The sequence below is a fragment of the Lynx rufus genome, unplaced genomic scaffold (assembly GCF_022079265.1).
Source record: "Lynx rufus isolate CCGP_SWC_20201006 ecotype Redwood Valley unplaced genomic scaffold, mLynRuf1.p SCAF_2, whole genome shotgun sequence".
NCBI lineage: Eukaryota > Metazoa > Chordata > Mammalia > Carnivora > Felidae > Lynx > Lynx rufus.
This window is the reverse complement of record NW_025814834.1, coordinates 169,188,715-169,213,716: the sequence shown is the minus strand read 5'-3', so window position 1 is coordinate 169,213,716 and position 25,002 is coordinate 169,188,715. Positions and strand designations below refer to the sequence as shown.

Sequence of the window (25,002 nt, the reverse complement as noted above, 5' to 3'; positions counted from 1 at the left end):
GAGTTTCATCTAAAAACAAAAGTTGTTAGGAACTAGAGATTAATTTCCAGACTTGTTCTAGCATTTTTTTCTATTCTGATTTATATTATAAAATGTTTTTAATATTTCTGATATGTAGTTTTAAAATCTAAACATGTCAGTGTACATTTGAGTAGTGTTTTTTTTTTTCTGTCATCTTCTGTACTTGAATTTCTGCTGGTTTTCTGATCACAATCATAACTGTCAGTGGTCTGTGTTAATTAAGTACAGTAGACCAAAGAATGCTAATTTTTAAAAGCAGTTGAAAGTCTTTAGATTAATTAGATTGAGAATAGCTATTTTTATTGGTTGAATAAAATTAACATACACTTAATCTACTCTTAAATTGTAATTTTATGAATATATTCTGCAAGGATTTTTTTATATTTTATCTTTTATTTCCCTTAAAAATTCTAATGTCTAATTCTAATGTCTTTCTCAGTGGCTGCAGCTTACTGTCAACTTAAAAAATGAGGATTTAACTTTAATTTTCTGTTGTGCCTTTTAGCATTTTGCTTGGCTAAACTACCAATTTACTCCTTATGAAACAACTAATATGGTTTAAGAAAAGGTTACTATTTTTTGTTCAGTTATTAAGTAGTAAGATATTTTAAATGCTCAAATTCTTGTTCTTTTCTAGAAGACTCTCTAGGTTCATTCATTCATTTATTCTAGAATATTACATTAAAGATCAAGGCCATTCCTCACTCTAGTTCTCAAGCTGTATAGTTATGTCTCTAGAAAAGTTACATTGCTAACTGATTAGTAGGAGCCTGGTAATACTCTTTGAACGTTTTTAAAGCAAGGGTGTTTTCTTTATTAAACTTGATTTTCATAAATCTTACTCAAATTTTAATTTTAGGTAAAAACAGTTCTCAGAAGCTGTCTCATTGAATAGTTACAGTGCAGTCAGGTGCTGTCTGGTTGGTCTCCTATGTTTTCTCGAATCCTCTTAGCCCTCTGTGTTTTCATAGTCTCAGCTCTGGCTCATGCCCTTTGTCATCTCTTGCCTAGACTTATTACAACTTTTCTGTTTGTCATCTACCCTCATTATTGTCCTGTGTCTTATGTTTTAGCCCATCCTGCTTATTGCTTCCCTTGAGAGAACTCAAAGCACAAATCCAAGAATGTCACTCTACTACAAAAAGAAAAAGAGAAAAAAGAGAAGAAAGGAAAAGTTTAGCTCTGCATTCTCAAAAGAGAAAAAGGGGAAAAAAGAGAAGGAAAAGTTTAGCTCTACATTCTCAAAATCTTCCTCAAATGTCCCTCAACTTCTCTCTTTTCCTCAAATCATAAGGAATAGTGAAACTCAATTAGCTTATTCCAAGAGTGAAATTGCTTTGAAGCTTCATGTTCTGACTGAAAAATTCGTGTTAATTTTATGTTCTAGTAAACTTGGATTTAATGTAAAAACAATGACTTAAACTTGTTTCACTGCCTTCCAACTTTTTCTCGTAAACTTGACATGGAAGATGCACATATTTATCCTATAATTTTTTTTAATGTTTATTCATTTTTGAGAGAGAGAGAGAAGCAAGGGAGAGGCAGAGAGAGAGGGAGACACAGAATCAGAAGCAGGCTCCAGGCTCTGAGCTGTCAGCACAGAGCCTGATGGGGGGCTCACACCCACAAATCACGAGATCTTGACCTGAGCTGAAGTCGGACGCTTAACCAACTGAGCCATCCAGGCGCCCCATCCTGTGTTTTTCTGTGCTCCTTTATTACCATGGAGTACTCAGACCTTGTGTTGAAAGGCATGACATAATAGGATAGAAATATAAGATTCTAGGGTTTTTGTAACTTGGCCCCTGCCTACATTTGCAGTCTCCTTTCTTATTAGTCATGCCTTGGATTCTGCTGTAGCCTTATCAACCTACCTACATGCCGAAGTGTTTCAGAACATTGTGATTTGAATATTTATAGAAATGTCTTTGAATGTTTGTGTTTTGGAATGTAACTTTAGTGATTATTTTATAACAAATAACATTTCTAATAATTATAGTGAATAATAAACAGTGTTAAATGCTGGTTCTTATTCAGAATAGCCGTTGTGAATGTGTGTCTGTGGATAGTCTTTTGCAACGATGAACTTAGAATTTTATTTTAAGGTAATGTTCTAATATGTGTTTTTGTTGCACTTTCTATAGATTGTTTACATTTGTTGGTTAACCTGGTTCTGTTTCAAAAGAATTGTTACTGGGGTTTCAAAATGGAGAAGATAGTGGTATTTATTCTCTATGCTGTTTGAATTCACTCAGTTTTCTCCTAAATGTTATGTATGTGTACATGTGTTTTGTTTTTGTTTAGAAGTTCGAATCTGGAAGAGACTTTATTGTGTAATTAAGAGAAAATGTGAAGGGCTTAGGGCTAACAGCCAAGGTTAGTAATAGAAACAAAACGTTGTATTGTCTCACTCGGGGCGTTATTAACTTTCATTTTGAAGTACTCTATTATAATAGTTAATGAGAAGCCTTGATGGTTAATTCACCGAGGTCCATTTCAAAGCATAGTATTATCAACTAAGCACTTTTTAGAATCACAAACCACCAAAGGTAGAAAGTTCCAGTTAATTTTCTTCTTTTTTTTTTCTTAAAAGCTACTTATTCCTGTGTTTCTTTTGTATTTGTCAGAAACCTATAGCATTTTCTCACATATTTTGTGTTCATTAATTGTGAGATTTAAAAAAAATTTTTTTTAATGTTTATTTTTGAGACAGAGAGAGACACAGCATGAGCAAGGGAGGGGCAGAGAGAGAGGGAGACACAGAATGTGAAGCAGGCTCCAGGCTCTGAGCTGTCAGCACAGAGCCCGACGCGGGGCTCGAACTCACGAACTGCGAGATCATGACCTGAGCCGAAGTCGGACGCTTAACCGACTGAGCCACCCAGGTGCCCCAATTGTGAGATTTTTTTAAATAATTTTTTTAGTGTTTATTTATTTTTGAGAGAGGCAGAGAGCAGGGGAGGGGCAGAGAGAGGGAGACACAGAATCAGAAGCAGGCTCCAGGCTCTGAGCTGTCAGCACAAAGCCTGACGTGGGGCTCAAACCCACGAATCATGAGATCTTGACCTGAGCTGAAGTTGGACACTTAACCAAGTGAGTCTCACAGGCACCCCTAACTGAGATTTAAAAATATACATTATTTGTTTTCTCTAATAATCAATAATTACTGTCTCTTTTCACAAGAGCACAATTACTCTTTCCTAATAATACTGGGATATTTTTACATTTTGAAAATATTCTTTTTCTTATTGAGAATACCATTTTGCATTCTTGATAAGTTGTTATTCTTAGTGTAGTTACTTAGCGTAGTTTACACAAGTTAAAAGTTATCTGTTTCCTAGTGTAGTTAATCAGAATTGCATGATGGGTTCTTTTCTGTATGCTTTATTATTCCCAATGTAACAAGGACACTGAAAGCTGCTAGAGGGACATCTTCGAGACTTCTGGGTTGCCCCTGGCTCGGTAAGTTTCTGTCTTGGCAGGATTTCTTGCAGAGTGTTTCAGCAATGCTTGTTCTCTGCTCTGAAAACATATTCAAGAAGAGGAGTCCTTTGTGGTCAGTGTCACGATGCTGGATGTTAACAAGCAGTCTAAAGAAATCTCAGGTGATTTATAGGCCATTTCCTAATTAATGACCAGCTTATGTTTATAAATTATTTTTTGGACTTGTAACGTGTTTTCCCATAGAATAACATGGCAGATGGTGTTTAGTGTTGTCGGTTAGCACCTTAACAGCTATTTGAGGTTTCTGATGCTTCTGAAGTTTAAGCTGATTCTAAATAGTACAATAACATCTAAACAGCTTTGTGCACCAACAGCCTCTTCCAGCTTCAAGTCATTGACGGGTACGCTTGTGCCTTATGGCCACGCTCAAGAAAGCTGTACTTATGGCAATTGCTCTTTAAACAAAGAAGATCACGAACATCAGGGAAGCATTAAATGAGATCATCTCTGATGGAAGGCTGTTGCTGAAAAGGGGTCCCTCTGGCCCCCTGAATTTTGTCCCTTACTACTTCTGTTTGGATTTATCTTCCCTGCTTTGTAGCCAGCAGTCCTTAGGAGCTTTCAGAACCCATTTCTTAACTGTGGGCAGAAAGTTTTATGCTTAGCTCTACTTAGACCAGCTGAAACAAGACAAAGGAAGGTTAAAATGCAAATAGAGAAAACAAAATTCTAAATTTAAATGTTCTATGATTGCTTGTCTGAAACCTTGGCGCTGTATTTTGTTTGCCTGGGGAGGCAGTTGCCTTGTCTAAGAGGATGATGTGTATGGAGAGGGGTAATAAATGAGAAATGGGAAATTCAGACCACCTGGAATGCTTGTCTGTATATTTTGGCTTATGATTATCTGCAGATGATTGTCCTTGGTCGCTGTGCTGAATATCGTTCATTTGTTTTTCCAGATCTGTCTCCATCCTTCTCACCTGTGTCCTGGGCAGCTCCTCTTACTGTAGATTGCACTAACCAGGCTCTCTCATCCTCTAATTTCTGGTTCCATTTGGCCAGAGCCACCAGTGGGAGATTAAAGGGTGAAAGAGGGGCGCCTGGGTGGCGCAGTCGGTTAAGCGTCCGACTTCAGCCAGGTCACGATCTCACGGTCGGTGAGTTCGAGCCCCGCGTCAGGCTCTGGGCTGATGGCTCAGAGCCTGGAGCCTGCTTCCGATTCTGTGTCTCCCTCTCTCTCTGCTCCTCCCCCGTTCATGCTCTGTCTCTCTCTGTCCCAAAAATAAATAAACGTTGAAAAAAAAAATTAAAAAAAAAAAAATAAAGGGTGAAAGAGAGCTAGATTGGAGCATTTATTCACCCAGCTCCCTTTCTACCAGGATACCTTGGGTTGGCTGTTTCCTCTTTCAAAGGTCACAGTTCCTTTCCAGTGGCACACCATCCAACTAAGCTCTTTGGGTTGTTGTAATCATAATCCCTCTGCCAGGGGTTATGGGAGACTGTTGTTAACCATAGTTTTTTTTTAATTTTTAGGCCTTTGTAGATAGTGTCTTTAAAAAATTCTCTTTGAGGTGACTGGGTGGCTCAATTGGTTGAGCATTCAACTTCAGCTCAGGTCATGATATCACAGTTTGTGGGTTTGAGCCCCACGGGGGGGCTCTGTGCTGACAAGCCCAGAGCTTGGAGCCTGCTTCGGATTCTGTGTCTCCCTCTCTCTCTCTGCCCACCCCCCCCCCCCGCCCCCACTTGCGCGTGCTCGCTCGCACTCTCTCTCTCAAAAGTGAAAACATTAAAAAAAATTCAATTACTTAGTTTTTGAGTATGTGATATTTCTTGCTCAGAACCTGATGCTGTTGCCTACCCAGTTTCCTTTCTTTCTCTTGTCTTTCCTCATAGAACCCAGATTTTCCTTTGAGGCTCTTTCCCTCCCTCATTATTTAGCCATTATATGACTTGAGTCCATTTGATAGAAGTCACCCCATTGGCTTGGGTGACATAAACCAATAAGCAGTGTTCTTCCCTTTTGGCATGAGAATTAAAGCATGGGCCCCCTAAGCCAGTCAGTATATCATCGTTCCTTGACTGTAGTGATTGCTTCAACCCAATATAACAAGAAGCTTAGGACTTTTGTTTGCTTGTTAAGGTAAGGAGTTCTCTTTCTTCCTACTGGATACGAATGCAGAGGCACATTGCCCTGATTGCTGCTGGCTATCTGAGGACAGAGCAGACATCCAAAGGGGGATTGGACTGAGGTGGAGGAAAAAGAGAGAGAGAGAAAAGCTGAGCTAGAGCCCTGGTCAAGCTATATCTGAAACTTAGTTCTGAATTTCATACATATGCAAGCCACTAATTCCTTTTATTTCATGGATTTCAAGTTGGGTCTTACGTTACTACCAACCAATAGTATGCTAATTAATATAGAAGTAAAAAAAAAAAAACAAAGTAAAATCTCAGTATTGGAAGGGATGGTAGAAGATATTTTATCTAACTCTTTTGCTTACTGCATAAATAAATCCAATTTAAAGTTCTCAACCCGTGAACTTTTAACACCTTTACTTTCAAAGACATCACTGCTTAGTAAAGTATCCTACTTTACCTTCAGACAGCTTTAGTGTCTTATTTATACTGAATATGTAAAATTAATTTCCCTGAAATTTTGATTTCTTGATCCAGCTTTTCCCCTCCCATAATAGAGAATTTGTCATATTGTTTTTAACTTACAACTTCAATTCCTTCAAACCACTAGTTTTTCGGATATGAGTCCAAATTTCCTCACAGACTTAATTATTTTTCCCTGAGTGCACACCACTACTACTTTGTTATCGTATATCTTAAAATGTGGCACCCAAAATTGAGTATGGTTGTCTAATTGAGATCTTCCAGTAATCCCTCTGCAAGAATAAATTTCTCTCTCCTTTAGATATCTGTAGCAACAATAAAAAATTTTGTTCATTGGGTGCTTACTATTGCCAGACACTGTATGTTGTATTTTGTTTACATGATACTTACCCCTCATTTCAAGACTGTAAAATCAGAATTTCTCGGGGCGCCTGGGTGGCTCAGTTGGTTGAGTGCCCGACTTCAGCTCAGGTCACAATCTCGCGGTCCGTGAGTTCGAGCCCCGCATCGGGCTCTGGGCTGACAGCTCAGAGCCTGGAGCCTGCTTCACATTCTGTGTCTCCCTCTCTCTCTGCCCCTTCCCTGCTCATGCTGTGTCTCTCTCTGTCTCAAAAATAAATAAACATTAAAAAAATTTTTTTTAAAAATCAGAATTTCTCATTTCCATTTTATTGATAGGGAAACAGATGCAAAATTGATGTTAAGCAGTTTGCCAAAGGTCATTCCACTAATTAGTGGTAAGGTAAAAAGACTAATGTCTGTTTGGTTCCAAAGCTCATATTCTTATCCTACACTGTATTATACTTACAATTCTTCTCCACACACACTGTAGCGTGTCCTCCAAAGGACAGGAATTATGTAATATTTACCTTTGTGTCACAAATATTTCACCTAGAGCCTGACACATTGTTCCAAGGGAAATTTAAAACAGGATTACCCGCCTACTTTGTTCTAAAATTTTAGACTTCTATTAATATGTTTGACATACTCAAGTATTCATGACTGATTTGCGCAATGAAGAAATTTTGCATTGTAAGATTGTGCTGGCTTTTTTGGCAGTGATGTTACTCCATTTACTTATAATTCAATCAGTCAACTGTTTATGGCTTATGAGTAGGTTGAAAGCCATAAACGCTCTCTCCAGGAAAAGTGCTTAATATTCCTAGACACGTAGAAATTTGCATGTAATTTCAAGAGATTATGGATCTCTTGTAACTTACGCCTGATCTCACTGGGGAATTATAGACCAGGTTGAGAAGTGCCTTTCCAGGCTAATATAATTTGGTCATATTTTTGGGACTTCACGTTGAGTATGGACCATTTGAGCAGATCCAGAGCTCAAAGAGTTTTCATCCGAATCTGTTGTGGGCCATGTTTATGCCAGATCCTCCATCTGGGCAAGAATATAAATCAAGCTCCTTAATTTTCTTTCTTAAAAAAGTCAACTGAGTCACTTCATGTTTGTTGTAAAAGCTCATTCTTCTCCAGCCTCCCCAGCAGTACCAATGGACACTTGAGGCACTATGCCTGGCACGGAGGTTTACAAGGAATTGCAGTGTATTATTTTCTCCTTAACATGTACTAAATGTCAGAGACTGATACGAAGAATGTTTCTCTTTATTATTTTTAAAAATTTAAAACATTTTTTAAGGGGCGCCTGGGTGGCGCAGTCGGTTGAGCGTCCGACTTCAGCCAGGTCACGATCTCGCGGTCTGTGAGTTCGAGCCCTGCGTCAGGCTCTGGGCTGATGGCTTGGAGCCTGTTTCCGATGCTGTGTCTCCCTCTCTCTCTGCCCCTCCCCCGTTCATGCTCTGTTTCTCTCTGTCCCCCAAAAAAATAAATAAAAAACGTTGAAAAAAATTAAAAAAAAAAAAGAAAAAAAACATTTTTTAAATGTTTATTAATTTTTGAGAGAGAGAGCGTGAGCAGGGGTGGGGCAGAGAGAGAGGGAGACACAGAATAGTCCGAAGCAGGCTCCAGGCTCTGGGCTGTCAGCACAGAGCCCAATGTGGGACTCGAACCCCCAAACCGTGAGATCATGACCTGAGCTGAAGTCGGATGCTTAACTGACTGAGCCACCCAGGCGCCCCAAGAATATTTCTCTTTAAAACATGGGAAGACAGTTGCCCATTGTGCTGTTCAGTGTTCTTCACAATAAGTATTTGATAAGAAAGAAGTTTCTCTCTTTTTTTTAGTTTTCTGAGTCCCTAGCTCATTGTGGGCTCTTAAACTCGTTTTTCATGCATTTAGTGCCTAATTCTGTGCTTATTTTTACTATCGTTATCGTTAGGTTTGTGAACTTATTTCTCACTCCCCTGTACTCATGCATTTTCCTTGTGTTTGAAGCTTTCTGTTAACTGTTTGTTACCACAGGAATGCCAAAAGAGCATTATAACTCATTGAATTTGTTCAAGCCTGTATTTGTATGCGTATACTTTGCCTCTCTTCCTGTCACCTTGACCTACTTCATCCCACTCCTTTTGCCCCAGCCAGTTGGGCTTTATATCTTTCCTCAACCCACTACTGTAATTTTCTTCTCTTAGCTCCCAGCTTTTATTTTCTGGACTTTGGATCTTCTGTTACCCACAAGTTTAACTGCTTGCTTTTGAGTGCAGATTTGTCTCCATTTCCCTGACTTTATATCCTGTGGGCTTTTTACAGCCTTATCTAGAGTATAGGTAATGGCAAGAAACAAGAACATGTGAATCTGGAAAGTTTTGAAATCTCAAACATACAGAAAAGTACAATACAAAGAACTTTTCTCCCTGAACTGTTTGAGAGTGAGTACCGCCATGATGTTTTACCACCCTGAGTCCTTCATTGTGTATTTCCTACAAATTTGGACATTTTCTGACATAACTACATCACTACTATGAAAGTAAAAATAACTGCCACCTAATCCTCAAATCACTAGGATAACTGCTTTGGATCTAATGTTATCCCACTAATGTCTTTCATTGTGGAAGGATCCAGTTCAGAATTATGTATTGCACTTAGTTGTGTCTTTTTAGTCTTTTTTAGCCTGGAATAAGTCCTTAGTCTTTGCTTGGCTTTTATGACCTTGACCCTTTTGAAGATGAGATGGGTCAGTTATTTTGTAGGATGTCCTTCAACTTGAAGTTGTCTGATATTTCTTCATGATTAGATTCAAGTGAGGTATCCTTGGCAGGACAGGGTGGTACACATTTTAGATTTTGGCTCATTGTTGGTAAAATTAACTTTGATCATTTTGACTTTTATTAAAGTGGTATCTTCTCCATGCAGAGATTTCCCTTTGTAATCAATAAGGATTTTAAAGGAGGATACTTTAATTAAGACTGTGTAAATATTCTATTCCCTTTCAAGTGTTCAATTTATTTATTTATATTAAAAATAGGCTCATGGGTTCTATGTTGCTCAATGGGTTATACTTCATTAATTACTTATTTTCATGCTTAAATTGTTTTAGATTTGAGCAGTGGGAGCTTCTTCAAGCTGGCTCCTATGTCCTCTTCTTCAGTCTTTTATTTTGCAATAATTTTAGGTTTACAGAAAAAATTGCAAAGATATGAGATAGAGTTCCCATGTATCCCAGTGTCCATTCATGTTACATCTTATATACTCAAGGTACGTTAGTGAGGACTAAGACATTAACATTGGTACATTATTATTAACAGAACTTCAGTCTTTGGATTTCATTAGTTTTTTCACTTATGTCGTCTTTCTGTTCCAAGATCCAATTCAGGGGCCCACATTGCACTCAGTCACTATGTCCCATTGGTCTCCATTCTGCATCAGTTTCTCTTCCTTGCTTTTTATGACCTTGACAGCTTTGGTTAGATATCTTTTAGAATGCCCCTCCACGTTGGTTTGTATGATGTTTTTCTCATGAGAGATTAGGGTTATGGAATTTTGGTAAGAATTCTGTAGAGGTGAGGTGTACTTCTGATAACATCATTTCAGGGAGAACGTGACTTACTACCAGTGATGTTAACCTTGATCATTTGCATAAGGTGATGTCTTCTGTGTCATTTCTGTAAAGACACAATCTTTCCCATTCACGATTCCTTGGAAACAAGTCACTAATTCCAGCACACACTTATGGGAAGGGTCTGAGGTCCTTGTACATGTCCCCATCCTTTGCCAAGCATTTCCTTTGTTTTCAACATAAGATGTTGCAGCTTATTTTGCACTTTCTGTGCTTCAGCCCTGGAACCAGCCATTTCATGAAGGCACCTGTTACGGACTGAATGTGTGTGTTCCTCCAAATTCATATGTTGAAGACCTAGCCCCCCTCCCCTCACCGTGTGGCTATATTTGGAGATGGGGCTTCTGTGGAAGTAATTAAGGTTAAACAAGGCTGTAAGGGTGGGGCCCTGATCCAGCAGGAGAAGGATCCTCAGAAGAAAAGACCCCAGAGAGCTTGCTGTCTGCTGTGTGCATCCACTTCCCTCCCCTAAATGTGTACAAGCACTAGAGAAAGGCTATATGAGGACCAGATGATGAAACATTTATAAGCCATATTAGGGAGTTTGGATTTTACTTTAAGGGAAATGAGGATCCATTGAAATAATTAACCCAAGGTAGTGATGCAATCTTATTTCTAGCTGTCAAAAAGTAACACTATGTTGTTTTTGTTTTTATCTTTCAAACTTTGTTCTTGGCCTAATCCTCATTCTAAGGTTAGGAGGTCAGTGATGCAGTAAGTTTTAGAAATGTGATGGGAATGTATATTTCTTATACTTTATTTTTGTAGTGCTGATACTTAAGATACAATATAGTTTAGTAGTTCACGGTGTTTGCTCTAGAGTCTGTTATTCTGGGTTTGAATCCTAGATCAATCGCATACTGTCTATACTGTAAGTCACTATACTTTTCTAGGCCTCAATGGCCTCATCTTTAAAATCTGGATAATAATTGGGGCGCCTGGGTGGCGCAGTCGGTTAAGCGTCCGACTTCAGCCAGGTCACGATCTCGCGGTCCGTGAGTTCGAGCCCCGCATCGGGCTCTGGGCTGATGGCTCAGAGCCTGGAGCCTGCGTCCAATTCTGTGTCTCCCTCTCTCTCTCTGCCCCTCCCCCGTTCATGCTCTGTCTCTCTCTGTCCCAAAAATAAATAAACGTTGAAAAAAAAATATTAAAATCTGGATAATAAAATCCAGCTTTAAAATCTAGCTAATCTGGGTTAAATAGGATTAAATGAGATAATATCTATAAACTGCCTGGGATACAGTGAGCACTCCGTAAATTATCATTATTATTACTATTTTGATAATAAGAAAAGCTAAAAGTGTATTAATTTTTTTAGACAAAGTTAGAATGTTCCCCTGGCAAAAAGTTTGTATTCAAATGAACTTCCCAACATAATAGCTCCATTTACAGTTGCTAAAATTTTACCAAAGTTAAAATTAATACCACATTTACTCAGGCAGTATCATGAAAGATAATATATGATAGACCCTCCATTGGGCCAAAAAAAATTATTACCTGATGTGGAACATGCAAATGCAGTTCTAAGCAAGCAATAGCATATCTAGGTTTGGAGCCTAAGAGAGAGGTTTGAAAGTGGAAATAAGAATTTAGAGATCATTGGCACGAAGATGGAACTTAAGGCATCACGAGTGATGCAAAAAAAGCATTTGATAAAATTTAACACTCATTCCTAATAAAAATTCATAGGAATCAGGAATAGAAGAGAACTCAAACTTGAAGATTATCTAGAAAACCCAAAGCCATCATATTCAATGGTGAACTACTGAGAACTTTCCCTCTGAGATTAGGAGCAGTGTCAGCATCACTTCCATTCCAGATTGTACTGGAAATTGTAGCTAGCATAATATGGCTAACAGACTGAAAACTGATAAGCAACAGGGAAATTTAAAAATCGTTGGAACACAAAATGTCTTTAGGACTTGGGTAGGAAAGGATTTCTTTTTTTTTTTTTTTTTTTTTGAGTGTGGGGGGTGAAGGTGAGCAAGGGGCAGAGAGAGGGAGAGAAGTGGGGCTCACCCAAAGCAGGGCTCATGCTCACCCCATGCAGGGTCTTATGCTCGCCCGAAGTGGGGCTTGAGCTCACCAACTGTGAGATTATGACCCGAGCTGAAGCCAAGAGTCAGAGGCTTATCTGTGCAAGCCACCCACCTGCCTCAGGAAAGGACTTCTTAATGTACAAAAAATACAAATGGTAAAGGAAAGAATTAATAAATTTGGCTTGATTAAAATGATACATTTCTCTTCACCAGAAAAATTCACAAATAAAATAACAGACCACATAGCAGGGGAATACATTTATAATACAGTTCCCAACAAAGGATTAGTATGCAGAATATGTTTAAAAAAAAAAAAAAACTCCTACAAGTCGTTAAAAGACAAATACAATAGAAAAATGGCAATCAAGATGAGTGTTTTCCAGAAAGAGAAATAAATGGCAAATAAACATGAAAAGATGCCTATGTCAGTTAAAGTTCTTCAGAGATACATATATAATATTCATGTTAAAATGTATTTATACTATATGCAGATATATATATAGAGAGAGAGAGCTTGATTGATTGATTGAGGGAGCTGGCAAGTCTAGAATCTGTCACGCACACCAACAGGCTAGAAAGTCAGGCATGTTTTGATGCTACGGTCTTGAGGCAGGATTGCTTCTCCAGGAAACCTCAGTTTTTGGTGTTAAGGCCTTCATCTGATTAGATGAGGCCCACCCACATTATGTAAGGTTGTCTCCTTTACTTAAACTGATGGTAGATACTAACCACATCTATAAAATCCTTCACAGCAGCACTTAGATTAATGTTTAGATAGCTGGATACTATAGCCAAGTCAACCTAAAAGTAACTATCACAAGCTCTGCCTTTAGTAATCAAGGGAATACAAGTTAAGATCACAGTGAGGTACAATTATATCCACGAAATTGACAAGTATCTGGTAACACCAAGCATTGTAGGGATATGTATTAGCAGGACTTTCACATCCTCCTGATGGAATATAGACTGGTACAGCCATTCCAGCAAACAAATTGGCACTTTCATACAAAGATGATCATTTGCATATGTGCAGCCCAGGAATTTCATTTCTTCAGAAACTTGTACACGAGCACTAGGAAATATATAAAATTTATAAGAATGTGGTAGTAATTTACTTTTATTTTAATTTATTTTATTTTTAATTACATCCAAGTTAGCATATAGTGCAATAATGATTTCAGGAGTAGATTCCAGTGATTCTTCCCCTATGTATAACACCCAGTGTTCATCCCAACAAGTGTCCTCCTTAATGCCCCTGACACATTTAGCGCATCCCCCCTCCCACCCACAGCACCTCCAGCAACCCTCTGTTCTCTGTATTTAAGAGTCTCTTATGGTTTGTCCCCCTCCCTGTTTTTATTTTATTTTTGTTTCCCTTTCCTTATGTTCATCTGTTTTGTATCTTAAATTCCACATATGAGTGAAGTCATACGAATGATGTATTTCGCTTAGCATGATACACTCTAGATCCATCCATGTTGTTGCAAATGGCAAGATTTCATTCTTTTAGATTGCCAAATAATACTCCATTGTATTTATATACCACATCTTTATCCATTCATCTGTTGATGGACATTTTGGGCTCTTTCCATACTTTGGCCATTGTCGATAGTGCTGCTATAAACACTTGGGTACATGTGCCCCTTCAAAACAGCACACCTGTATCCCTTGGATATATACCTAGTAGTGCAACTGCTAGGTCATAGGGTAGTTCTATTTTTAACTTTTGAGAAACCTCCATACTGTTTTCCAGAGTGGCTGCACCAGTTTGCACTCCCACCAGCAGTGCAAAAGAGATCATCTTTCTGCACGTCCTCACCAACATCTGCTGTTTTTTTCTTATTATTTAATTTTTTTTTACTGTTTATTTTTGAGAGGGAGCATGAGTGGGGAAGAGAGAGGGAGACACAGAATCTGAAGCAGGCTCCAGGCTCTGAGCTGTCAGCACAGAGCCTGATGCAAAGCTCGAGCTCAAGAACCATGAGATCATGTCCTGAGCCAAAGTTGGATGCTTAACCGACTGAGCCACCCAGGTGCCGTGGTAGTAATTTTTTAAAAATATGTAAGTAGCGAAACAACAACCTAGAAAGCAAATATTCATTGATAGAAAAATAGTCCTAGAATGGAATATCAAACAGTAGTGAATAGATGAATGGCCAGGTGGAACATGAGTGAATTTTTGGAACATATTGAGTATAAAAAGCAAGGCACACAGGGCACCTGGCTGGCTCAGTCAGTAGAGCGTCTGACTCTTGATCTCAGGGTTGTAAGTTTGGACCTCAAGTTGGGCATGGAGCTTACTTAAAAAAAAAAAAAAAAAGCAAAGCACACACATACAAAAGCAAGGCACAGAAAACTAAAAGCATCACAATACCATTTCTCTAAAGCTCAGAAACAAGTAAAACAACATATTGTTTGGAGATGCATACCTAAGTGAGCAACTCCAGCCATAGGGGAAGGGTGGGATGAGCCTAGCAAATGAATGCAAAAGTCAGTGGAACAGTGTTGCTAATGTTCTCTTAGGTTTGGTGGTGAGTTCCTAGATGCTTATTTCATTATTATGCCTCATAACTTAATATGTGTTACAGATAATCTCTTTATAATATCAAATCACTTAAAATTTTAAAGGCAAATTAGCAAAAATGTTTCCTTTTTTATTCCAAAAAAGTAGAATTTGAAATCTGTGAAGGCCTTTCTTAGGAAAAAAAAAAAAATTAATGAAAGTAAGTCTGAGAAGGGTTTAGAAGGTGATGTGATTCATGTTTAATACTAAGCCTGGGTTGGGGCGCCTGGGTGGCTCAGTGAGTTAAATGCCCAACTTCGGCCCAGGTCATGATCTCGTGGTTGATGAGTTCGAGCCCCACAATGGGCTCTCTGCTGTCAGCACAGAGCCCACTTTGGATCCCCTGAACCCCCTCTCTCTACCCCTTCCCCACTCATATTCTCTCTTTCTCAAAAATAAACATTAAAAAAAAAAAAATCTAAGGCTGGGTTTCCTTAAGGCTATCAATTCTCTCCCCAGGAAATATTTCATATGTGCAAAACTTTCATTTAATTCCAGAGAGTGATAATGAACGTGGCCTGGAGATAGGTTACTAAAGCTGTTTAATGCTATCAATTTTGATGAACTTATCTTACTGTAAGTAATTTGTAACTGATATTCCTGGTCAGAAGACAAAATGTTTTCATCAAAGGTGCTACTTCATTCCTTAAAATTAACTTATAAGTTAATAGAAATGTCATAAAGCTATTAGAATAGGGAGATACAATTTCAGTTGTTTGGGTTCTGTGCTTCTGTAGAGCATAGTGGAATTTAGGCAAATGGTTGTTAGGGCTCTCTTTCAGGTTTTAAGTTTTTAATTTGGCCAACTTACCAAGGCTTAAATTGAGGGGTGACCCACTTTTGCCTGGGTCAAAACAACCAGGGCATGGAGAAAAATAATCGTTTTTTTTTTTTTTCTTTACAAGAAGCCTTTTAAGGTTTCCCAGCTGGCAAAATCTGTATGCCACATCTGATACATAGAAAAGTTACAATTTTAAATAGAGGTATTTTAAAAATAAAAACTTTAAGTTGCAAAATGCATCTTTGAATATTTAAGATCTCTCTCAGGTAATTCAGCTGAATGAGGAACATAACGTGTGTCATTTGTTTACAGATAGTTGATAATGTGAAGAGCAGTGTCATGTTTTCTTAATCTGGCGCTCGACAGCTGTTAACTACTGAAAGGAGAGATGAAAGTCTGTGTGACTAAAAGCGTACTACCTTCTATATTAAGTATTAGTTGATTGGCAAGATGTGTGTGCTATGCTATTGAGAGAATTACACTTTCTTAATGAATACACTATATGTTTTTTTTAAGTCCAAGAAAACATTACAGTTTACAAGATAAAAAATTACCATAGTAAGATACGTATATTGATCATACTACTACATAACTCATCAAACCATATTTCACAAAATTGGTAGTATATGTACTTTAAAATATATCTAATTTTGACTTACTAATAAAGAATACTAAATTATCAACTTTACTTTCTTTTCTTTCTTACCATAGGTGATTATCTTTTCTTCACCTAACATTATGTTTTTATATTTTGCCTGTTATGTCACTCTTCCCCCGCCCCCCCCCTTACATTGTGTTCAAGGGGAAAACATGTCTCAATTTGTAACTGCCCACGTATTTATTTTCTGTTTCCATATGATCTCTTACTAGGGCACTAATGATATTGTTTTTGTAATTCTTAGTGGTAGTATGCTATTTTTAATTAATTTTAGAAGGAATATGGTGGTATTGTGTAGAGGTTAAGGTTGTGGTCCCTGGAACCAGACTGATGGGTGAATCTCCACTCAGCAAGTTACTAAGTATGACTTTGGCAAGTTACTTGATTTTTCTCTGCTCTGGTTTCCTGGTTTTTTTTTTTTTTTTTAACGTTTATTCATTTTTGAGATAGAGAGAGACAGAGCATGAATGGGGGAAGGTCTGAGAGAGAGGGAGACACGGAATCTGAAACAGGCACCAGGCTCTGAGCTGTCAGCACAGAGCCTGATGCGGGGCTCGAACTCACGGACTGCGAGATCATGACCTGAGCCGAAGTCGGACGCCCAACCGACTGAGCCACCCAGGCACCCCTCCTGGTTTTTAATAAAAGGAGTGAGGTACCCTTGCTCTGGTACCTAAGTAAAAGCTAAATGAATATTAGCTATAATAATGGCAATAATAAGAATTATTATCATTGAGTAAATTCGCTTCTATTGTGAACTCAACATACCAGCACTTGTGTATGTTTAATTTATTTATGTGCAATATAGAGCAGGTTGGCTGTAACCCTCCATCCAGGATCAGAATGTCCACCTACATGATAGTCCAGTTCCTTTAAAAAATAATAATTGCATCTGTTGTGTATTATTAGTAAACTTTCAAGGCCAAATATCAATTCAATGACAAAATAATTATTTTCAGTTTAGTGTATGTTTGACTGCCTAGCGTATGCAAAGCAGTACAGGTGCTATACAAATCTATGAAATACAGTTCCCATACTCAAGTATTATCAATTTAACAGGAGGATTGGGAATATAAATTTGCTTTTTCAGGACCCCAGCTGGGTGAAAGTCATACCAGAAGAAGCAAGTTCAGACTGGATTGATAATGGAAACAGAATGAACTGGAAAGCCAGTTTCAACATCTTGGGGAGCCAAGTGGAAATAAATTGAACCACACGTGTACCTTGTGGTGGTTATTGTTTCATACCCAGGGATCGCTAGGTTTGCAGTCTAACTGTATTTATTCTCTAGGCTGGTACTACAGCATCTATAAGTGTATTACTTGTTAAAAACTCAGTATGTGATATACAAAGAGAAATGTTTAATATTATTTCTATAAGACAGGCATTAAAAAAGCATGATCATTGTTAGTGTAGAGGTGAGAGAAGTCATGTCCTGTGGGAAAGAATTGGAGAAAACTTCATGAAAGAATATTTGAACTGGGATTTCAAAGGATGCATGTGGTTTCAGATGAAGTTTACAAGTATTGATATCTTTGTCCCATGCAAGGTCAAGGTATCCACATGAGCAGAGATTCAGAATGAGGGCTGTGCATGGCATCCTCATGAGATCGTGCTCATAGAGCAGAAACAGGATCTGTGTGCAGATCCTGTACTGGGAGATACAGTTGGAGAGGTAGGTTGATGTTATATTTGGTGGGCCTGGAATGCCTTTAATTTAAATAATGGAGATCCGTGGAAGGTGTTGTACATGGCAGATGGTGGTGGTAGTAATGATTGGCTAATACAGCTGGATTATCCACTAACTGCATTCATGTGTTTATTTGAACTCGTGTTTTGTCTCTTTCAGGAAGTTCATGATTTATTACAAGACTATGAGTTAAAGTATTGTTATGTGGACAGAAATAAGAGAACAGGTAAGATTTCACTTTTAAGCATCTGGTTTCACTTTGATTCTAAATGTGGGCATTATTAATGTATCTATGTATCTTACTAGAAACATTCATTTTTATAAAGAATGTCCTAATACGTTGTGATGTTATAGTAAATTTTTGTAGGCTTTGTATTGTTTATTTTTTAATTGCAGTATAATTAACATGCAATGTTATATTAGTTTCAGATGTACAACATATTTTTTTTTTAGGTGTACGACATATTGATTCCACAATTCTATACATTACTCAGTGATTACCACAGTAAGTGTAGTCACCATCTGTAACCATACATGATTACAGTATTATGGACCGTGTTCCCTATGCTGTACTTTTCATCTCCGTCACTTATTTCATAGCTAGAAGTTTGTACCTCTTAATTCCCTTTATATATTTCACTCACCACTCCCCCACGTCCCCTCAGGCAACCACCAGTTTGTTTCCTGTATTTAAGAGTTTTTTTTTTTTATTAAAGCACATTCAGTGCACAACATGGGGCTCAAACTCATGACCCTGATACCAAGTTGCATGCTCCATCACCTGAGCCATTCAGGTGCCCCCCCCCATTTGTTTTTATTCATTTGTTTTTTTAGATTCCACATATTAGTGAAATCATTTGGTATTTATCTTTCTGTCTCTGATTTGTTTCACTTAGCAATATACCCTCTAGGTCTGTTCATGTGGTTGCAAATGACAAGATCTCATTCTTTTTTATGGCTGAGTAATATTCTGTTATATGTGTGTATATATACATGTGTGTGTGCATATATATGTATATATATACACACACCGTATCTTCTCTATGCATTCATCTATTAATGGACATTTGGATTGCTTCCATATCTTTGTTGTAAATAATGTTGCAGCAAACATGTATCTTTTCAAATTAATGTTTTCATTTTTTTTGGGTAAATACCCAGTGGTGGAATTACTGAATCATATGGTATTTCTATTTTCAATGTTTTGAGGAACCCCCATACTACTATCCACAGTGGCTGCACTAATTTACATTCCTATTAACAGTGCACAAGGGTTCCCTTTTCTCCTCATCCTCATCAACACTTTTAGTTCTTGTCGTTTTGATACTAACCCATGGCGACTGGTGTGAGGTAATATCTCATGATTTTGATTTGCTTTTCTCTGCTGATGAGTGATGTTGAGCATCTTTTCATGTATCTGTTGGCCATCTGTATGTCTTCTTTGGAAAAATGTCTATTCAGGCCCTTCGCCCATTTTTAAGAAATGTTTGTTTATTTATTTTGAGAGTGAGAGTAGGAGAGAGAGAGAGAATGCCAGGTAGGCAGAGAGAGAGAATGCCAAGCAGACTCCATGCTATCAGCACAGAGCCTGCCACAGGGCTTGATCTCACAAACTGTGAGGTCATGACCTGAGCTGAAATCAAGAGTCAAATGCTTAACCAACTGAACCACCCAGGCACTGCCCATTACTGCCCATTTTTTAATCACATTATTTTTTGGTGTTGATTTGTATATGTTTATATGTTTTGGGTATCAGTCCTTTGTCAGATACATCATTTGCAAATATCTTCTTACAATCATTAGGTTGTCTTTTTGTTCTGTTGATGATTTCCTTGGCCAAGCAAATTAGTGTAGTCTCAATAGTTTATTTTTGTTTTTGTTTCCTTTGCCTAAGGAAACATACCCATAAATATGTTGTTAAGGGTGATGACCAAGAGATCACTGCCTTTTTTTTGCAACCATTAGGAGTTTTACAGTTTCAGGTCTCACATTTAAGTCTTTAGTTCATTGTAAGTTTATTTTGTGTATGGTGTAAGAAGGTGCAGTTTCATTCTTTTGAATGTGGCTGTACAATTTTCCCAGCACCATTTATTGAAAAGACTGTCTTCCCCATTGTATATTCTTGCCTACTTTGTTATAGATTAATTGACCATATAGGTATGGGCTTATTTGTGGGCCCTCTGTTTCATTGATCTATGTGTCTGTTTTTCTGCCAGTACCATCCTGTTTTGATTACTACAGCTTTGTAGTAGATCTTGAAAGCTAGGATTGTAACACTTTGAGCTTGATTCTTCTTTCTCAAGATTGCTTTGGCTTCTTGAGGTTCTTTGTGGTTCCATATAAATTTTAGGATTATTTGTTCAGGTTCTGTGAAAAATGTTGTTGGTATTTTGTTAGAGATTGCATTAAATCTGTAGATTGCTTTGAGTAGTATAGACATTTTGACAGTATTGGCTCTTCCAATACAGGAGCATGGAATATCTTTCCATTTGTTTGTGTTATCTTCAATTTATTTCATCAATGTCATAGCTTTCAGAGTACAGGTCTTTTACCTCCTTGGTTAAATTTATTCCTAGGCATTTTATTCTTTTTAGTACAATTATAAATGAGATTGTTTTCTTACTTTCTCTTTCTGCTATTTAATTATTAGTGTCCAGAAAGGCAACTATTTTCTGTGTATTAATTTTGTATCCTGCAGCTTTGCTGCGTTCATTTATTCTAATAGTTTTTGGTCAAATCTTTCAGGTTTTCTACGTATAGTATCATACCATCTACAAATAGTGACAGTTTAACTTCTTCCTTACCAATTTGGATGACGTTTACTTCTTATTTAATTTCTGTGGCTAGGTCTTCTGTACTATGTTAAATAAGAGTGGACATCCTTGACTTGTTTCTGGTCTTAGATAAAAAGCTTTCAGTTTTTTACCATTGAGTATGATGTTAGCTGTGTGTTTTTCATGAATGATCTTTATTTAGGTTAAGGTATGTATCCCCTAAACACACTTTGTTGAGAGAGCTTATCATCAATTCATGTTGAATTTTGTCAAATGCTTTTTCTGCATCTATTGAGATGATTGTATGACTTCTTTGTTTTGTTAATGTGGTTTATCCTTGTTGATTGATTTGTGAATATGTGAACCTGCTTGTCTCTTTGGAATAAATCCCACTTGATCCAAGTGAATGATCCTTTCAATGTATTGCCGAATGCAGCTTGCTAATATTTTGTTGAGGATTTTTGCATCTGTTCACCAGGAATATTTGTCTGTGATTTTCTTTTTTTTGTAGTGTCTCTGTTTTTTTGTTTGTTTGTTTTTTGTTTTTTTTTAAATCAGGGTAATACTGGCCTCATAGAATGTATTTGGAAGCTTTCCTTCCTCTTCTATTTTTGGAATAGTTTCAGGAGAATCAGTACTTTTGCTTAAATGAAAGGTAGAATTCACTTGTGAGGCAATCTGGTCCTGGACTTCTGTTTGTGTGAAGTTTTTCATTATCAGTTCAACTTTGTTACTAGTAATTGGTCTGTTCAGATTTTCTATCTCTTCCTGATTCAGTTTTGGAAGATGGTATGTTTCTAGAAATTTACCCATTTTTTCTAGGTTGTTCTGTCTATTGACAAAATTTTTTGTGGTATTCTCTTACAATCTTTTGTATTTCTGTGGTATCAGTTGTTAATTCCGCTTTTATCTCTGATATTTATTTGTATCCTCTCTTTTTTTCTTGATGAGTCTGCCTAAAGGTTTATCAATTTTGTTAATCTTTTATCTCTTGGTTTCATTGATCTTTTCTGTTGTTTTTTTTTTACTCTCTAATTTATTTTGGCTCTGATCTTAGTATCTTCTTCCTTTCCTGGCTTTGGGCTTTGTTTCTTCTTCCTTTTCTAATTCCTTTAGTTGTTAGGTTAGACTGTTGGAGATTTTTCTTGTTTCTTGAGGTAGGCCTGTATCCCTATAAATTTCCCTCTTAGAACTGCTTTTGCTGTGTCCCAGAGATTTTGGAACATTGTGTTTTTATTTTCATTTGTCTTCAAGTATTTTTCATTTCATCTTTAATTTCTTCATTGAAGAAATCCAGTGGCTGTTTAGTAGCATGTGGTTTAGCTTCCACCTTTGTGTTTTTTTCCACTTTTTTTTCTTGTGATTGATTTCTAGTTTTATACCATTGTGATCAGAAAAGATACAGGATTTAAATTTTATTAAATTTATTGAAACTTGTCCGTATCCTGTCATATGATTATCCTGGAGAATGTTCCTTGTGAACTTGAAAAGAATGTGTGTTCTATTGATTTGGAGTGGAATATTCTGTATATATCTGTTAAGTCCATCTGCCCTAATATGTCGTTCAAAGACACTGTTTCATGATTGATTTTCTGCCTGAATGATCTATTCATTGATGTAAGTGGGGTGTTAAAGTCCCCTACTATTATTGTATTACTGTCAATTTCTTGCTTTCTGTCAATATTTGCTTTATGTATTTAGGTGCTTCAATATGAAAGAAAATTTTTAAGACTTTATAAAATTTTGCATTAGACATAGTTGGAAAAAATAAAGTCTGTATGAAAATCAAAAACAAAACAGAACATTGTAGTATCTTACAGTGGAACTCCTGATATAATTCCTGTACTTTGATTTGAGTCACTGGTCATGAAATTAGGTTAGTGGTTGGTATCAGCCTAAAAAAACACAATGAAATAGAATAGAAAATATCAGAGTGCCTTGCATAGGGCAGGAGTTTCAGTTACTAATACTTTTGTTTCAGAAATATTTGAAGTGTGTGTGTGTGTTTATTGAGTCACAGACCAAAAATATATTCCTTACTGTGGGTCATAGTCAAAAAAGTTTGCAAACACTGGCTTAGACAAAACTTTAATTCATTTTGTTATCTTCTAGCTTTTGTTACCTTACTGAATGGGGAACAAGCCCAGAATGCAATTCAGATGTTCCATCAATATTCTTTTCGAGGAAAGGACTTAATTGTTCAGCTCCAGCCAACAGATGCTTTGCTGTGTATTACCAACTTACCCACTTCTTTTACATTAGAAGAGTTTGAAGAACTTGTTCGTGCTTATGGAAATATCGAGAGATGTTTTCTAGTCTACAGTGAGGTTACTGGCCATTCCAAAGGCTATGGATTTGTGGAATACATGAAAAAGGACTTTGCTGCAAAGGCTAGATTGGAGTTATTGGGTAAACAATTGGGAGCATCAGCTCTGTTTGCACAATGGATGGATGTTAATCTATTGGCTGCAGAGCTAATTCATTCTAAGTGCCTTTGTATAGATAAACTCCCTAGTGACTACAGGGATTCAGAGGAGCTGTTGCAATTTTTTTCCAGTATACATAAACCTGTGTTTTGCCAGGTATGTATTTTTCAGGTATCATTTGAAATATTTGAAAATATCTGCCTCTGTATCTATTGTATATGCACTCACAAATTTATTATGCATATGTGAATATCACAGTGGATAATCTAATTCTTCTTTAGTCTATAATGAAGACTTTAAGTTCATGGTAAATTTTAAATCAATTCCCATTGTGTGTGGGTCAACCTATAGTATTATATAGTTAAGTATGTCTTAGCAAACCCATCACTTGCTCATTCACCTCATTCCATCCATGTGTCTAGCCTTTCATTCATTGATCCATTCATCTATCCAACTTTTACTTATTATCTTCTCCGCACCAGACACTATATTGCTAAAAGTTAGAAATAGAATAGAAACGTACTCTCTCAATACCTTACAGTTTTGCAGAAGGTACTGACAAGCAAATAATGATAAATCCTGTATAAAGAGTGATGTAATTATTGGAAGATAGAAAAGTATTATGAGGTTTAAAAAGAATGTATAATTCTGTCCTAATGGGATCATGGTGAGACATTTAGAGAAGATCTTGAAAACTGACAACACTGGTATGAATTTTCATGTAATATATCAGTAAGATTAAATATATTCTACTAAACATAGATATGAACTATAAGATCCTTCCCTTATAGGTGTTTGATAGCAACTAATGAACTCTTTTTCTCTCTTGCTTTTCTTAATTTCTTCCTTCTCTCTCTTCTCTCCTTCTCTCTCATGCTTCTTTTCTTCTTAACCCCTGTTCTCCACCCCCACCACCCCACTGGTTTTCTTTAATCATATATTTGTTGAGTCTCTACTGTTACAGTGGGAGACTAGGAGTTATGGTCACTCACACACACACACACACACATACATATACATAACCATAGTATATTTAAATAACATATATAGCTAACTACATAACTATATATAATATCTATAATTATAATTATATATCTGTGTATATATTATATATATTATATATAATATATATGTATATAATATATATATATGTATTATATATTATATATATATAAATGCCTACCTTATTTTTTTCATTTCTACCCCTCCAATCCCAATATAAACATCAAAGAAACCATCCAAGAGCTTCATAAAATTAGAAAGTTTTGTGACAAAGCTTTTGTCAGTCTTTGCTCAGTTATTGAAAAGTGATTTCTCTAATCCATATACTATTTTTGAATACTAAAAATTGTATAGTGATATTCTAAGGTCATATATAATTCTTTGTAGCTGTCGTTGAGGCCTTTGAGGCAAATGTGAGGGGGAAAGCTGTTTATCACAAATTGTATTTGAATTATGAATCCCAGAATTGGAAGGTACCTGAGAGGTTCTTTAATCCAAATTGCCATTGGTAGAAAAGCGTTTGTTACACTATTTGCAAGTGGCCATTTAGCTTCTGTTAAAATACTTCAAAATAATGGAAAATTAACTAGATGGGGAGTCAGACTAATACATGTTTGAGTGGCTCTCCTATTGAACTAAAAAAAACTCTTTAAAACTACTGATGCTGTGGACTTAGACGATTTTGTCTTTTGGAAGAATTAAAATGGTATTATAATTTATATAGGCATGAAAGTTACCATAATGAACCAGGAATAATAAGTATTTGAAACGTTTTCAAAAGATTGATAAAATAACTTTATGATGCCTTTAGCAGTGGATCTGTGATGTTCAGATTCTTGCTTGGTAGGTAGACATGGACTACGTTGAACATAGTCTCTTACTTTGTAATCAAGGGACACCAAAGACAGTGACGGCTTTTACAAATCTTGATTTTAATATCTGGTTTGGATTACAAGAGGAACGGGGTTGTAGGAGAGATGTTTAGAAGAGGTATATGTTTTCCCTTTCTCCCATGTAA

The 25,002-nt window shown here is 36.8% G+C and overlaps 1 protein-coding gene across 1 annotated transcript in view; it reads left to right on the top strand.

Annotated features, from left to right (window-relative positions):
• Nucleotides 1-25,002, top strand: part of RAVER2 (ribonucleoprotein, PTB binding 2) — a 92,678-nt gene that overhangs the window by 2,663 nt on the left and 65,013 nt on the right. The window contains exons 2-3 of the mRNA XM_047084250.1: nucleotides 17,942-18,008; nucleotides 22,669-23,138. Coding sequence (XP_046940206.1) covers nucleotides 17,942-18,008; nucleotides 22,669-23,138 — 537 coding nt within the window. The remainder of the gene's footprint in view (nucleotides 1-17,941; nucleotides 18,009-22,668; nucleotides 23,139-25,002) is intronic.